The 16,381-nt window shown below is 41.7% G+C and overlaps 1 protein-coding gene across 9 annotated transcripts in view; it reads left to right on the top strand.

The window, feature by feature from the left end:
* Positions 1-16,381, top strand: part of ANKS1B (ankyrin repeat and sterile alpha motif domain containing 1B) — a 441,782-nt gene that overhangs the window by 402,826 nt on the left and 22,575 nt on the right. For 5 of the 9 annotated variants that reach the window (XM_040595965.1, XM_040595964.1, XM_040595962.1 and 2 more), the window contains 3 exons: positions 4,838-4,912; positions 10,942-11,070; positions 15,014-15,085. In XM_040595965.1, coding sequence (XP_040451899.1) covers positions 4,838-4,912; positions 10,942-11,070; positions 15,014-15,085 — 276 coding nt within the window. The remainder of the gene's footprint in view (positions 1-4,837; positions 4,913-10,941; positions 11,071-15,013; positions 15,086-16,381) is intronic. The other 4 variants (XM_040595969.1, XM_040595963.1, XM_040595970.1 and 1 more) reach the window with 2 other exon arrangements.

The raw sequence follows: 16,381 nt of genomic DNA, 5'->3' as shown, positions 1-16,381 counted from the left end.
AGGTAATTATCTAAATGGTGCATTTCAACTTCTTGTGCAATCACTGCATTTTGAGTCAGACTAGTTTGTGTATGGGGCATGTCATGTGTTGCCACATCAGGAGTCACACAGTTGATTTCTAGGTCCTGCTGTGCTTCTCTTTGCTGCTGCTGATTTAGTTGTCCAGTTTTCCAATAAAGGAAGGAAATCTGATCGGAGATGATTCATACTGAACAACCTCATTATAAACATCTTCCATTTTTCTTGGCCTGCGGAAACTGTCTTGGGGAGCACATGGCAGGCAATATATTGTGTTTTTTCTCTGTTATTCTCGATAATATGTACATAGATACAGATATACACATATGTGCACATATTCCTAAGTGTTTATTTTGGGTGGCCAGGAGCAATGGCAGAAGGTCTCATAGACTTTGAGGACCAAAGGATGGTGACTGAATTTTTAAACATTTCTAGTAACTTACTGGTCCCTGGAGTTAGGCTGGCTGTTACTTCCCAAAACATCCTTTCCTCCCATCTTAAATATTCTTTTAGACCTTCCAGGGTCCTTTCAGTATCTTCTGTGACTTTCTGAGGATAATTGCTTCTAGTTTAGGTAAATCTTTAACAACTCCTAAAGTGCTGTCGAGTGAAGTTCATTAAGCTGTGTGGAGCAGTCACAGCCTGACTGCCTTCCAGCCAGCTCCTGCTCCTTCTGCATATGCTGTCCAGGTGTTCTTTTCTGTTGCTTTCCTCCTTTCCTCTCCTTAGAAAGTATATAATTTCCATGATCAATCTTACAGATTTGTGATCACTTTCAGTACAATTACTTTCTGTCTTCAGATTATCAACCAAGTCTTCCCTGTTATAGGGCTGAAGCCTAAAGTTAAGTTCTCCTTAGAGAACTTTGTTCACCTTGTGAAACACTAAGTTGTCTCCAACACAGCCCACTACCTTGAAGACTTATATATGTACTGTCCTACAGCTTTTCCAGTAAGTATATGAGTAATCAGAAAGACTCAAAGTGGATGGAAGTGTGCAAATGCTTTGGAACACAATTAGCTACTGACTTTACTACAGGTGTCTGAAGTAATTATGCCCTATTTTCTCCTGTCTTAGAGGAAGCTAGCAAGAACAGTAAGAACTATTATTAAGCAGGTTAAATTAAATAAACAGGAGAAGTGAAAATGTCCTTTAACAATTATTTTAAAAGACAGTCATAGAGTGGTAAGGAGACCATGGCAGAACTGCGGTTGCTGGGAAGGGAGGAGGATGAGTGGAGACCAGGTAACACGGCACCTCACCTCCCTACCTCCCTCTCACACCAGTAACCAACCACCTGTATCATGGGTAGCCGATGGCAGGAGCTGTGCAGCTCAGGCCATTCCCTTTCTCCCATCCTTTGTCCCTCCTGCCCGCCAGAGTTGTCTCCCACGGTGACTAGGCATGGAAGTCTTTTATGGATGGGACATCTACACCTATCACAAAAACGGTACCATGACAGCAGTCTTGTTGCAATTTAAGCATTTATCTTTTGGGAAGAATAGGATAAGTGCATGTTTTGATGCAAATCAGGCAATAGCTGATGCTGGTTTTTTGCTGCTCTTTACCATATTGCTTAGGAAAATGTTCTTTGTTAAACTCCTAGAACCTCTGTGTCAGTGGTATTAAGTGCCCAAGTGTGTTTATTATGGTGGAAGCAGATGCACAGATTGAATTTTTCCTTCTTTTTGAGGGCATATGTTTTTTGGAAGCTGAAAATTGCGAGTGTTTGAAGCCTAATCCCTGTTCTCCCTCCTACTGCCTATTTTCTGGCCTCAAATACTCATTTAACCTTTTTCCTTTCCTTGGTTCCTTCCTCTTCAGCACAGGGGTATGCAACTTTAAATGCTTCTGGGGATTTTGTAATTCATTAAAAAATTTCAGCACTTTGAAGACATAAAATATGTATAAAGTAAATGCTAAATATTTTTACAGTGGTGCAAGGAAAAGGTTGGTTTCTGAATTTGAATTCATTACCTTCCATAAAATTAATGTTCCTTCAGTACTGCGTTTCAGTACCTTAGTCATTCAAACGTTAATGAGAGCAGAACAGAGTAATGAGTTTTGCACTGCTGCCCTTCTGACTGGGCATTCATACAGTTGTGGGAAATTCTTGGTCTCTGCTGGTCCTCTTCATTAATTGTTGATTTAATAAATCAAGTCACCTCTGTTTAAAGATGATTTACCTTAAGCCTACATCCTCCAAACCTGTAATTCTGGAGGTAGGTAGGTCTGCGTGATGGGGGCAGTTCCCTTAAACAGTCTTTGGAGCAAGCAGAGACCTGGACCCAGAACTTGTTTCTTGCAGGTGAGTGCTCCAAACATCTGCTTTTATGCACTCTCTCCAAATAATTAAAAATAATAAGAAGGGCTTCCCTTCATTTATAAAAGGGGTTGAAGACAGCATATCTTCTGCTGCTTTAACCTGTGAAGGAGGAAGGTGAAATACATCGATGTGAATTCCCACAGTCAGAAAAAGGCATCAGATTAAGACCTCCCAAATCTTACAGGGAATACACTAACCCCTGAGTTTTTTGTTTGGGAGAAGATGAGCTGGGGAGGGGGGAGAAGGGTGGGTACCATTGGTATGTATAGGAAAGGATTGATTCCCTGCCCTCATTTTAAATGGAGCAACTTAAAAGATTGCATACACACAGTGTCATGTTACCTGTTCCTGAGTTAGCACCAAAGCAGCCGGTAGATGTATCCAGTGTATTTATGCATTCAGGTGCTGCAGCACAGTAGGGTGGCTGTTGCAGCCTCACTGTCAGCACAGCAGCCCTGTCGCTCTGTCGGGTGAGCCCCACACGCCTCTGTTGCATGGGGACAGGCACCAGCCTGATCCAGCCGAGGCACCACACCACTCCCTAAAGGCAAGTCCGCGGGAGGGGCAGGATTTAAGGATGCACCTTTGTCTCCAGACTATCGAGATGGTGAGAATCAGCTGCACAGTATGATAGCATCATGGCAGCCCCATGCCAGCGCTGGGGAGAAATAAAACACCTGCTAGCGTATGGTACTGTGCTGCCTTACCTTGCTGCTTTCAAGACCTCAGTGAGTGTGTCCAAATAGCACTGCAGTATGTTTTCTTGATTACCATATGCTGGGGGATGCTGCACCTGGCAAGGAAATGCCTTCTCTTTTACCCTTCTTCTGCAAAGCAGGGGCACAACCTCGTGTCATGGATGCCCATTTACCAGACTGCCCCCGGCAAGCAAACGTTGGCATCACAGTGAGGGGCATGGCCAGAGCATCCAGAGGTTGCTTGACATACAGAAAAAAAGGTTGCTAGTGCAGTGTCCTAATAACGGCGCTGCAGAAGTAGCTGGAGCGGTGTTTGCTACTGGCCTTGCACTGAGAATATGTGTTCACCCACATGGAGGAGGGCTGTTCTGTAGCAAGTTGCAGAGATGAGGTAAAAGACTCTGAACCAAAGTCAAGGTTTTTATTAGCTAATGCTATCAAAATGCAGAGCCCTGCACATCATGAAGGAGAAGCAAATAACTTTGAGAACAAGATGAAGGAGAAGAAATTAACAGATACAGGAAAGTTTTAAGAGTTACTGAAGCTAGAGGAAGGGATGTATGCTCTTGCATTTCCGATCATGAAGGAAATGGGGACAATCAACAACATTAGGCAGCCTGCCTGGCAGCATTTGGTAGTCAATCATGAGAGGATGCCAGCCTGCCCTGACAGTAACCAAGCGATAACCTTGTCTGTCACCAGTCAAACAGCCAGGTTTCAGGCTACAAAAGGTAAGAGCAGGAGCCATATTTCTAAGAAGAGTTGCAATTCTTTGGGTTGTTTTGAGCATTGGTGCTAAATTCCCGCTGCTGCTGCTGACAAGAACCAGCAATGCACATTCTTGCTGTTGTTAAATTACTGATACATTAATTGCTATCTATTCTGGATGCTGCAGTTGCATTTTTCATGTGTGTTTATTGCCTTTTGTTGCAGCCTGCCAAAGATACTGTGGGCAGATCCTACGTCTGATGCTTTGTTTTAGTTGCCTGGCTACTGTAAAATGTTATCTTAGCTCTTGCTGAGGTGTCACAGATGCTTTCTTGATGAGTGTCCAAACAAGGAAATATGTAAAAGATGCTGGTGAATGCTGTGCTTGCCTAGTTCTGATGCTTTTGCTAGAGATGCTACAGTATGCTTACTTTGCTTTGCTACTATCTGTACAATAGTGTAGAAGGTAGACTGAAACCTTTAATTTACGCAGCAGGGTCATGGTCAGTACCAAAGGTAGTATTATCTGTATCTTTGTGTGCAAAGGAACTGCCGTTGGAAGGAGGTGGCGGGCAACTGCTTCAAATAATTGCAATGCATTCTTTTCTGGTAATTGTTACAAAGAAAATGTATTTTTCCTGTTGACTGTATTGCCAGTTTTTCCCCTTCCTGTTTCCCTGTGAGAGTCTCCAACAGAGAGAGATTCACATCTTAAAACTTAATTGGGATGTTGACTTCAAGTTTCTTTCCTGCCAGAAACTGAAAGTAACCAATATTTCTTCTGCTCTCTGCATTTTCTGTTTATGCCTGCATAACTTTATCTCTTTACATCACCAACCAGCACTTCTGACCAAATTGTTTTCTTGTACTCAGTCTGAAACCTCTTCTGAAGTCTCTGAATAAACCATGTTTCCTTCCAGTCAGTCCGAAAGTATTCTGTCAGCAAATAAATAAAAAATTACTTTTAACAGCTGTTTTACTTCCTTCTTTAATGTTATTGCAAGCCTTTTCTTAATGATTCTTGCCTTTTGGCAGTTGTGGTGCATTAATATTTACAAGATGAGATGTAGTTTTCTGTTTATATTAGCAGTCCTCTGTCTGTGAGATCTGGACCAACCAGAATGCAGGATATCCTTTCTCATCGATTCATCAGGTTCATAATGTAAGATACAGTGATAAATGGCTATGTTGTCACTCTATGGATGTACAGTCTGTTGCCATGGTGTTATCTACGGGTGTCATGTCGCTGAAATGACAAAAAAAGTTTGTAACTTGTCTGCCCTCTTTCGGGATTATGTGTGCGCGCATTCGTGTATCGTGCCATGTGGTTAGCATATGTTGGCTGTATGGTGCACATACAGGACATGGGGGGATTGCCAGCAGCAGTCTCACTCAGGGGGAGCTTTGACTTCTGTTCCTGATGTTTTTGTTTGCTCACTTTTCCAAAGCGAGAAACCGTGTAAACAGCTCGATTTGCACAGTTTCACCCCCACAATGTGTTGTGCTGCCCTTTCTGTGTTAACCTATAGGCTTTGCCTAGCTGTGGAACGTGCCACGGTGTGTGCAGAGGCACTTTTGGGGAATTAGAGGTAACACTGATGGTGCTTTGAATTTTCATCACTTGTGTGGCAGTCACATGTGCTGCGCACATGAGACCAAACCGGCTGATCTGTACTGCAGTGTGGTAAGGACGACAGCCCGTCGTTCAGAGCAGGATTTCAGAGGAGCTGTAGATTTCTCCTGATTTCTGTCATATAACTGCCTCTGTGGAGCATTTCTGCCACAGAGGGGCCATTTTGGCTACCGAGCTTTAGAAGCTTTTAAAACGTAAGTATGCCATAAACCTGTTTCCATTATTTCAAGTTCCAAAGGTATAAGGTGCTAAAAAGATTCCTCTCACTCTAGGAATTCAAATGTATGCAAACAATGAGGATTTGGCTGGTCCACAGAACATTTAAAATTATTACAGGGAGAAAATTATTAATTTTTCAGCCAGAACCATTGTATCTATGTGTGCTCAGATTCATTATTGTCATGGTGACTAATTCATGTTACAACTAGGCATGAGGCTTTAACAGTTGAAAAGTTGTAAGATGTGGTCCCTGTTAAAAATGACTGCATTCAAGCCACTCAAAACCAGGCCCTTTTTTTTTCCCCCTGTAGCATGGAGGGTGTTTAACTTGACATTTTTATAAAAAGATGATGCGGGTGTTAGAATTTATACAAGTTGTATTGAGATAACTTCTTACCTGAGTCTACCTCTGCATACAGGTGCCTTTAATATGAATGAAATACAGTTCTCAGGGAATGGAATGAGATAGGAAAATTTGCAACAATTGTAAAAAATTACCTAATAGTAGTAATCTGCTTCTTTAGTGGATCTGACATTAAGCATCTGACCCTTTCTACAGCACTGAGATGTGCACATCTGCCTGTTTTCAGGGTTGTGAAGCATTGCAAGAGCATGAAATACTGGTCTTTAAGGCTATGACCTTAATGGTTAAAAGTTGTCACTGTAAAATGATTGAATCTTTACCACTCTGGCACCTGACTTGAGACCGTTTTGTGATTCTTTGTAAGATAAGTTCTTTATCTGCAAAATATGGAGGAAAAAAAAATCTTCTTTCTCAAGGTGACTGAGGCCTGAGAGAGGAAAGATGCTGGTTAAAGGCATGGGGAGGTTAGAATACTAAAACATAGGCAATACAGCAAAAGCCACGTGATAAATTGCACAGCTGTCTGATGAGCTGTGAAGTTAGATGAAGAATAAATTATCTCTTGCCTTTCTACTTCATCAAAGAGATAAAAATCTCCATACGTATATTGTGTCATAAAAAATACATAAGCTTAAATGTTTGATTATTTCTTGTAATTGCAAATTAAATATTCAAACCAGGAAATCCTTATCCTATCAAACCTATTTTTAAAAATTAAATCAAACATCATAGTTGGTTCTGCACAGCAATTTACAAATATTTCTATACTGCTTGGAAGTGGTTTAGGTGCTTATGAAGGTCCTGAATCTCAGTATATCACCCGTGAGTTGTTCCGCACCAATTCCTCAGGTACAGAACTACTAGTAATTCACATCTCTCTACCCTAGACTTGAGGCTTGTTGTTTCAAGTCTTCTCTAGGTCAAAGAAGTTTCTACCTTGTATTTTACGTGAAGCTAATTGCCGTCATCGCATCCTAAATCTCACAGCTGCTGACTAGAGTCAGTCAGCTGAGGAGCTCCTGTTCTTGCTGTAGAGATGTTTAGGCCCAGATTTATGAAAGCAGTTAGCAGTCTAAATCTTGTTTAAAAGCCCTTCTTACCCCACCCCACCCCACCCCCTTTTTTTTTTGTTTGTTTGTTTAAAGAAAAGTTAAAAAAAAAAAGGAAATGAAAGGAAATTGCTTGGGGAATATGTAATAGGAATTACACTTTTAAACATCTTCACAGATCTGGGCTTTGGAGACTACCCTTTTATAACTCAGTTTAAATAGGTGAGTGAATACTTGCAATAGTGTGGTTTAAAAATCTAAGGAGTTTTGTAAGAAACAAAAGGAAAGGAAACCAGAAGCCACTTCTACTGAATATTAAAAAAACCCACTTATGATACAATTACAAAAGAAAATTTTATGACTGTGTATAACATGTCACCTTCATCCATCCTAATAATCTATACCTACAATGTTTAATTTTATGCAGCTTTTCTTAGTAGCTGCTCCCTTTGCAAGACACGTTGAAATACACGAAAGGTCTTCAGGTGCAGTGGTTGGTCAGCAGCAGCAGAAATCTTGTATCTCTGTGGTCCCCTAACCTCAGCTGTATTGTCACAGAATCATAGAATATCTCCAGTTGGAAAGGACTCTCCTATAAGGATCATCAAGTCCAACTCCCTGCTCCTCGCAGGACTACCTGAAGCTAAACCATGTGGCCAAGAGTGTCGTCCAGATGCTCCTTGAACTATGACACGTTTGGTGCCATGATCTCATGTTCAGATCATCCTAGAGACATGTATAGCAATCTTACCAATTCTGTTTTGTCTGATTTAAGAGGACTAAGTACTAGGATGTTTGTATATGTTGGATATAAATGAGTGGTCTCCACACAGTCCCTCTCTCTGTGTCTAATATGCTAGTTGTATTAGCCTGGTTGAAGATTATTTCTCATTTCCTTGTGATTGTTGCTTCCTAGCTCCTTTATAAAACAACCAATATGAGAGGGAATCACTTTTCCTCTTGTTACTGCCCTTCATTTGCAGACAGAAACAATGCAGTTCTCCATGCTTTTAGTATCTTCCATGCAAAAGGGAGTCAGGCCATAAAATGATGTACTTATTGTACTCCTCATGTACCCTGCTACCCGTTTCCTGCATGTGAGGAAAGTCACGTGCAGAGCAGCACAACGAAAGGTTTTGGAGCACTACTCAGCATCACTTATTCCATAGAAATTTTGGTCCTGTCTGGTCAAAAGATGTAATTCTGTAGCTTGTCTGTCCTGGATTTACTCCAGTTCCATCATAGTAACCTTTTGCTGAATGGATAAGATGTATCTCCTGAGATGTGTTTCCTTACACAGAACATGCAGGAGTGTATCTTTATTAGGAAAAAAAAAGGAGGACTGTTTCAAGTGGTCTGTTAGCTATGACCCTGGATAGTTCATAAGAGACAGATGAGCACACTGTGAGCATTTGTGATTGGTACAATCCATCTTGTAGTCAAATACGAACTCCACTAATAAGGATGCAGATCCTTGCCCCTTGTAATATGATGGAAACTGTATTTTATAAGGAGAACTGATTCATTTCCCCCCCAAAAAAGTGGGAATCAAATTCACACTTCAGATTAAATATGATAGAGGGGTTTTATACGTTAGTGGTCAGAAGGATTCATTTCTGTGGATACGGAATGCCAAAAATTGGAGCAATTGCTCCTGGCTGTTTTCCTTTAAAAAACTGGTCTTATCCATAGCATATAGGCAACTTTAACTAGGCAAAACAGAAATTACAATACTGTATAATTTGTAGATGTGCGAACAGTGCCAACATTAACTAGGTTTGACTTGTTTTATGATGTTCACTTGCTTGAAGTTACCATATTGGCAGGGTAATGTTGATGTTTCCAGATTTATCTCTTGCTTTTCATTGCAGAGTTGTGCAAATGCGTGTCATTTCATTATTTTGTGACACATGAAAATGATGTACTTGTTTTGTTTACTCTGTCCTGATTTAATTAGTGCGCTGTGATAGTTTGCCAGACTTTTGAATGTCTTCGATAAGATACTTCTCATGTGGTTTTGATGCTTAACTTCTTTTTGCTTTAGAAGTCTTAACTTCTAGCCATATTCTATGTGAAATGCTGATGACAATTTGTCATGGTTTAACCCCAGCCAGCAACTAAGCACTACACAGCCGCTCGCTCTCTCCCCCGCTTCCTTCTTCCTTCAGCTTTATATGCTAAACATGATGTCATATGGTATGGAATGCCCCTTTGGTCAGTTGGGGTCGGCAGTCCTGGCTGTGCCCCCTCCCAGCTTCTTGTGCCCCCCAGCTGCTGGCGGGTGAGGTGGGGTGAGAGGCAGAACAGGCCTGGGCTCTGTGTAAGCCCTGCTCAGCAGCAACTAAAACATCCCTGTGTGTCAGCACTGTTTCCAGCACAAATCCAAAATGTGGCCCCATGCTAGCTACTGTGAAGGAAATTAACTTTCTCCCAGTCAAAACCAGCACGTTTTCTACCCCTTATTCCATACCATTTATGTCATGCTCCAGTACCACACTATCCAATACAGCCTCGTTAACCATCCCCTGCCCCCCTTCCCATCCTTTGACATAACACACAGATATCGTTCCCATAGACTGTGCATCACCCCTGTAAATTGTGTAACCAGCACACAATTCCTTGCCAGCTTCAACACATAGTTTAACAGTATGACATGCATAGAAAATACACAGAGATAAGTGCAGGTGAAGAAAGAAGTAATGTAATCCAAATTGAAATAATCATATAGGAGAGGGTAAATAAAATAGTTTGAGAGAGATCAAGCAGGGTATGAAGGAGGATCAGGAAGCAGAAATCTGATTCCCAAAAGACACAGGGGGAAAGAGAGGGAAATTCAGAGACAGGCCAGACCAGACAGGGTAGGGGAGCAGTGGAGCTGGTGACAGAGGGAAGAGGAGGATGACTCCATCCATGGGTCATTTTCCGTTAAAGTGAGCTGACACTGGTTTGGTAGCGTCCCTGGTGTTGAGGACATGGGTAGCATGGGCACATGTGACCCAAAAGTAGGAGAGATCACAGTTAAAAAATAACCAACCTCAAAATAAGAAATTTTTTTGCATGGACCTGCAAGGTGGAATTTGCCCCCGAGGGCCCAGAGGTCAGTCCAGGTCCGATAAAGCCATGTCAGAAAATACGCAATGGCAGGTGAGGCCCAGACCAGCACTGCCATGCTGGGGGCATTCCTGTACCAATGTCAGCATTGGCTTTTTTTGGAGGGGGGAAGATTGTCCTGTGACGGGATTTGGCAGCAAACTGCTATCCTACCCGTGTTCTCTGAGGACTTTGAGGAAAGAGGAGAGATGACAGCTCAGGAAGGCAATCACCTATATCAATGAGAATGGTAAAGGTAGAAGGGCAATGTTAGTAACTCTACAATGAGACATCAAGAGATGATGATCAAAGTAAATATTCGTAAAGAGATTAAAGAATGCTTCATACATTTGAAGAATATATAATAAGTCTTCAGATCAAAGCCAAGTCTCCGTTATTACGCCATTTAGGAAAGTTAGTTATTGGTTATATGTGCTGGATAATGGAAGACTTATTAGCTATGTAGAAAAGCTTGTAAAACACATAGTGGAATTTGTGAATGGCATCTTTGTGCATCTCATGATTTTTTTTTCAAGTACTGTCATCCTCATATATGTATTCTAAACAGTTATTTTTAAGGAACATTCATGGTGCCTAATGATTTTATTCTCCAAACAAATAGATTTAATTAAAGCCTCATTAAGCACTACAGTAGATGACTTTGGATTATAAAGTAAATCATGAAAAATGTTGTAGGAGTTGTATTCCCTTACTTTAGTAACATGGTTCTATGTGTAGAAAATAAATTACTGTTAATTGAGCACAACAGTGGGGGGCTACTTTATGGCAAATTTGCTTGCAACTTCACTTATATCTGGAACAACTGTGATTTTCAGACAGGAGACTGGGGAGAGCCTTCAATTACCTTGCGACCTCCCAATGAAGCCACAGCATCAACGCCTGTACAATATTGGCAACATCATCCAGAGAAACTCATCTTCCAGTCATGCGATTATAAAGCATTTGTAAGTATTGATAAGTGTAGTGGTTTGATCTGGGGTAGATAAATTAATCTTATAGATCCTGATTTTTTTTTCATTTATAATAGTTTTAAATCACTTTTAATGGGATAGGATCTTCTGAAATACTGTAGTTGTAATAAATGAGAAACAAGGATGCACAGTACTTTTTCTATGAATTTTGTGATGTATTGCAATCCATGTAGCCATAGTATCAGAGAAATTACTCTATGAGTAAGTGGCTCAGTGTTGTAGGAGTGGCGGTGAGAGCAAATGCCCCTGTTTCTCATCTGTCATCACAAATCCCTGTCTAGTACTTAGGAGAAAATAATAAAACATAGTATGGGGTCCTCATGCCTACATTGATGCTTTGTTCTCATTAGTTACAGTAATATTGCCTTGCCTGAATTTCATATACCTCTTTTGGGGGGAAGGGAGCTAGGGAAGATGGAGATCAGGGTCCTGAAGCACAGTGTTCTCTGGGTGTTACAAAGGCTTGTGAGGGAGAGGAAGGTCTCCTGAAGTACAGCAAGTCATATTGGAAGAGTTTTTTATGTTTTTTTAAAAGAAAAACACTGTTCTGAAGCCTTGAGTTCCCTGTCGGCAGGTAGGGGGACTGGTGCTTCTGGGGAGCTGAAGAGGTGCCTCAGCCCACCTATTTAAACTCCTTACCTTTTCTGACTTTGCTGGAAAGCACTGTTACAGTTGCTGAAGGTGCTTCCCAGACCACTGTGTCCTCTTTGGAGGCGGCCACCTCGTGAAGTAAGGCTGGCTGACATCACAAAGGGGCTCAGTAGTTGTAGTGCCTTTAGCATGATAGCTGGGGGTTAACCATGTAGCCAGGACAAGGGGTTTAGATCCTTTTCACCTGAAGGGGCTTGGATCCTTAGTGCTTTTTAGCGTAACGCTCTGTTCACCAAACGCCGGCCCATTTTGGGGGAGAGCTGAGTGAGGGCTGCTGGACTTGATTTAAAGCATATCTGGAAAGGTAGGAATTGGAGACTAAGTGCACGTGAGACAGAGCCTGGTTCCTGCTGAGGAGGAGCAGAAGGGGTGTTACTGGCCTGTCTTGCTTAAGCACATCAGTATTTTCCGTCAGACCTTCCTGGGGCAGAAATTGCTTTGAATACAGTGATTGTCCCTCAACAGTGACTGGAACTTCTGCCTTCCTTAGCTAGCCACAGTCAAGGTCCAGCTCACTTGGCTCTCGCTCTTGCTCTCCTCCTATGCAGCACCTCAAATTGAAAAGGAAGCTCAGTGACTTCTAGTTCTTTAAATATTTTTCATAGTTTTCAGTGAAGTGAACAAGTTTATCCCAAGAGTGCCTCTTGTGTCATTACTTGATCCAGCAGTAAATTCATAATCAGATGTAACCTTTGCAGTAAATAGGAAGATGTGTGGATCATTAAAGAAATGAAGCTGGGATGACCAGGAATATCCAAGTTACTGGTGATTAAGAAATCACCAAATCAAAATATCCAAGTTACTGGTGATTAAGGAAACACTTTGCGTTCCTGAGGACCATGCATCACTGCATTATCTCAGCACCCTGAGCTGTATTGACCTCAGCTTTATAGAGTAAAACGCTGACTTGGAAGTTGTAATGGGGGCAGCTTTCATTGCATGCCACAGCTCTCAGCTGAACTGTTGGATGTGCTCTGCATCACTCCCACATGCTCTAGGTCTTTAAGAAGGAATATTTCCAAAAGCACAGCAAGTGAAAGGAAAGCAAAATTCCCTCCTAGAATTTAAAATTTTCCTGACAACTAAATTGGACAGTACTTTTGCATGTCTGTTCCACAGTCCACCCTGGGAAGCATTTCTGAATGCCTGCAGCTGAGGATTTTTTGCTGCTGTGCAGATGGGACAGGAGCTGCCCATCTCTTATCTTTCTTCTCTTGTTCTGCCGTGAGCAGAAGAGCACTGCTTTTTTTCCCTGATGCGTGACCAGCTGGTAGCTTAGTCCATAAAAAAATAATAAAATAATGTAAAAAAAGAAATTAATCGCATCCTTCCCAGATAAGGCTAAGGATACCAAATGTGTCAGACAGCAGGATCCAGAGAAAGATACAGTTGAACTCTATATTTTTGTTTAATTTTGTAAGTTCAGAGCTTGCTTTAAATTATTTGCTTTTTTGCAAGGGTGATATCAAGCCGTCCCATCAAATTAATGCCCAAAGCCCTATTCACGTCACCATCAAGCCCCCAGCTGGACTTGCAGCTGCTTGGTTTATGAATCTTTCACATCTGCAGTCCTCCAGGAATGCCCTTCATTTGTTCCTTTCTGCTTGTGCTTATCTGGTAGTGTTGGTGTTGCTCACCCTTCCATTTATAATGCCCTGTAAAGTGTTTCTCACTAATTACTCAGTTGGCTACTGTCTGCATTGAAATATTCATGCATTTTCTTGCAGGTCAAAGATTCCTGTGGTAAACAGTGTGAACTGAAGGCTTTAAAGAAAATATCTCTTGTTTAGGTCAGGAGACCAGAAAGTTGACCGGCACACTTTCTGTTCAGTTCCAGCTTGCGTTCAGCTGTAACTGAAGCTATTTTTGATGAGTTGTTGTTTAACATGAAGCTGGTTCGCTATCTGGTTAGGACAGCTTAGGCTGTTTCCGAGGGGAGTCAGTGCAATAGAATGAAAGGGGTCAGGCAGCGGTGGTGGGCTGCAGCATCCTCTGAGAAAAGGCTCCCGCCCATGGCGTGCACTCTCCTCCTGCAGCTTGCCTGCAGTCACACCAGTGGCGTGACTCCTCTTCAGCTCTGGTGTTGCTCTGACTTAGAACTGAAGACAAGAGAAGCCATGGTGATGTGCTGCAGTGAAGGAGGATGCAAAGGGAGACATCTCTATGCCTGGGGAGAAGATGTAGGGTGGCTTGCTGTCCTCCTCCCCCAGTTAAGCCAGGCTTCCGTGTGACACCATATAGAAATACAGAAGCATCCGGTTTGCACAGAGCGATTCGGACATGTGCACGTCCACAAATGCACACGCCTGTGGCATCTATAGGAGAAATGCAGAGCATGGCTCTCGCGCAGCTCTGTTAGCTGTGACAAGACTGCTCACTGCTAGGTGACAACAGCAGGGACGAGCAGCCAGCTCCATATCCCTGGAGGAGCAGTGTCATTCAAATGCGGGGTAGACATGTACTGAGACCACAGAGGAACAAATCCAGAGGAGCAGAGCCTGCTGTCAGGGTGCAGGAGGGCTCAAACTGTCCTTGCCAGCAAGTGGCATTGTGAGGAAGAGGCAGGTAGGAAAGGAGCTGTGTCAGTGAGGCACTCTGCCTTGTGTCCCCTTGGAGGTGAGCAAGCTCTTCTGAGAGTGCGGTGGCTTCTGGGAGTGAGCTGCACCAGGACCCAGCACCAGCACCCTGCTGCCTCCCCTCACCCAGCCCCTCTTCACATCAGTAAAGGCTTCAAAATAATAGTTATGGTTTAAACTACTATTCAGTTCAGATTTATTTACTGTTTGCTGACATCGGGCTCTGCTATTTGCTCATGAATTAGTTACAGATTGAGTACACAGAGGTTAACATCGCTGCTGGCCTTCACGTCCACGTGATTGCACACATAGCAATATGAGTTTGGCAGATGGCAGCTAAAAAAAGCAGATTCTCTATTTTTTAATCAAATGGCTTTTTAAAGATGAAATCTGTAGTATTTTCTTGTCGTTTGAGTGACTAAGGTGATAAGCTAGAAGACTTTCAAATACTGTTTCAAAAAGCTGCATGTGATTCAGTACACTTGTAGCTGTGCATTCCTGTTTCATAGGTTGATTAACACACTGGTTCAAATGATTTATCAGAACTGCAGAGCTAAAAAACCTCTAAAGCAATATAGTAAGTTGACTGCTACCACTATGGGTTTTTTAGGCATATTTAGTGCATTTCTGCAGGTGTTTGTCTGTTCTGGAATTTCAGTTAAATTAAATTTAATGGATTTTTATTTTAGTATTTAGGTTCTATGCTGGTAAAAGAGTTAAGAGGCACAGAGTCAACGCAGGATGCGTGTGCAAAGATGAGGGTAAGTTAGTAAACTTAGTTTCTCTATCATAATATTAAATCATAACAACTTCTGAGTACTTTTACTGTGCCCTTTTGGCTTTTATAATGTTCTGTTACCCATTTGTTTTCCATTGCTTTTGCACTTACATTGGTATTCAGTAGGAAGTCTGTTCTGTCTTTTAACTTAATTTCAAGTAATGCCACAATGTAAAGGTAGGTCTTTATTTTGCACATTGTATCTCTAAAAAAACCCAAATGTATGCATTATGTTTTCTCTTGGATCTTCATTTCAAAGTACTTCACAAGCGCTTTTAAGTGTGCCCATACCATATTGCTTTTATGAGCAGAATTTAGAGCTCATGTATGATAATCTAGATTGAATTTACTACGTGAAAATATATACTAGTAAATATATTAGCATATTACCAAAACCATTGTTTTTTGCATATGGTCTAATCCTACAGTCACATAAACCTATGGATGCTTTTACTCACATGACTATTCCTATGAATTATGAGTTACTTACATGCTTATTGATTGATTGATTGAAGGATGAAAAGGGATCTAATTCAGTTTCACTTGATGGTGGAAAAGCAGTTAGGTTTCCTTCAAACTGGTAAGAATATGTTTTCTTGTGGCTCTTTGGCCTGATACTGGTTTGTAGAAAATTAGTGAGGCTCAGTCTATCTCCAAGAAACATACTGCTGCTGGAAACTCAAAACACGCCACAGGCAGACTACACGATTTATTCCCAACTGCAGTTGTAATAAGAGTGCACCTGTTCATAGAGATAGAGAACATATCATGGTCTGGTGTGATTAATTAATGAAGAATATAATTGTTTGGTAATCATGTAAAATTACATAGGCGAATGAGTGAAATCCTTTCTTCTGTGGATTGTAAGTCTCTTATGCAAGGTGCCTCTGAGCACTAGATGAGGCATTCGGATCAGTTAGAAAGCTGGAGATGCGTAAAATTCATGCAATCAGGCAACCATTTCCTATTGGTTACATAGCTGCAGCACACAGACTTTTGTACAAGCTGTTTTAGCTAAGGGCTGGCAGTAATTCACGCTTACTGGATTGCCTGAAGATCTGTGGCTTTTCAGCTAATTACATGCTCATCATTCCTTACCTGGGCTTAAGCTCCTCCGAAAAAAACCCAACAACTTGACACAGTCACATACACGTGTTCTGGGGAATTAATTGAGGCTGCAAGCATACCATCTTGCAATGCACTAGTTTTCAAACTGTCAGGCTTAGCAGTTCAATTTTTTAGGCATATGCCTGTGCAGATCTTTGGGCAGAATTTGACA

Source organism: Falco naumanni, chromosome 5, assembly GCF_017639655.2.
Source record: "Falco naumanni isolate bFalNau1 chromosome 5, bFalNau1.pat, whole genome shotgun sequence".
Classification (NCBI taxonomy): Eukaryota; Metazoa; Chordata; class Aves; order Falconiformes; family Falconidae; genus Falco; species Falco naumanni.
The sequence above is the reverse complement of the archived record's forward strand: the minus strand, read 5'-3'. Positions and strand labels throughout refer to the sequence as shown.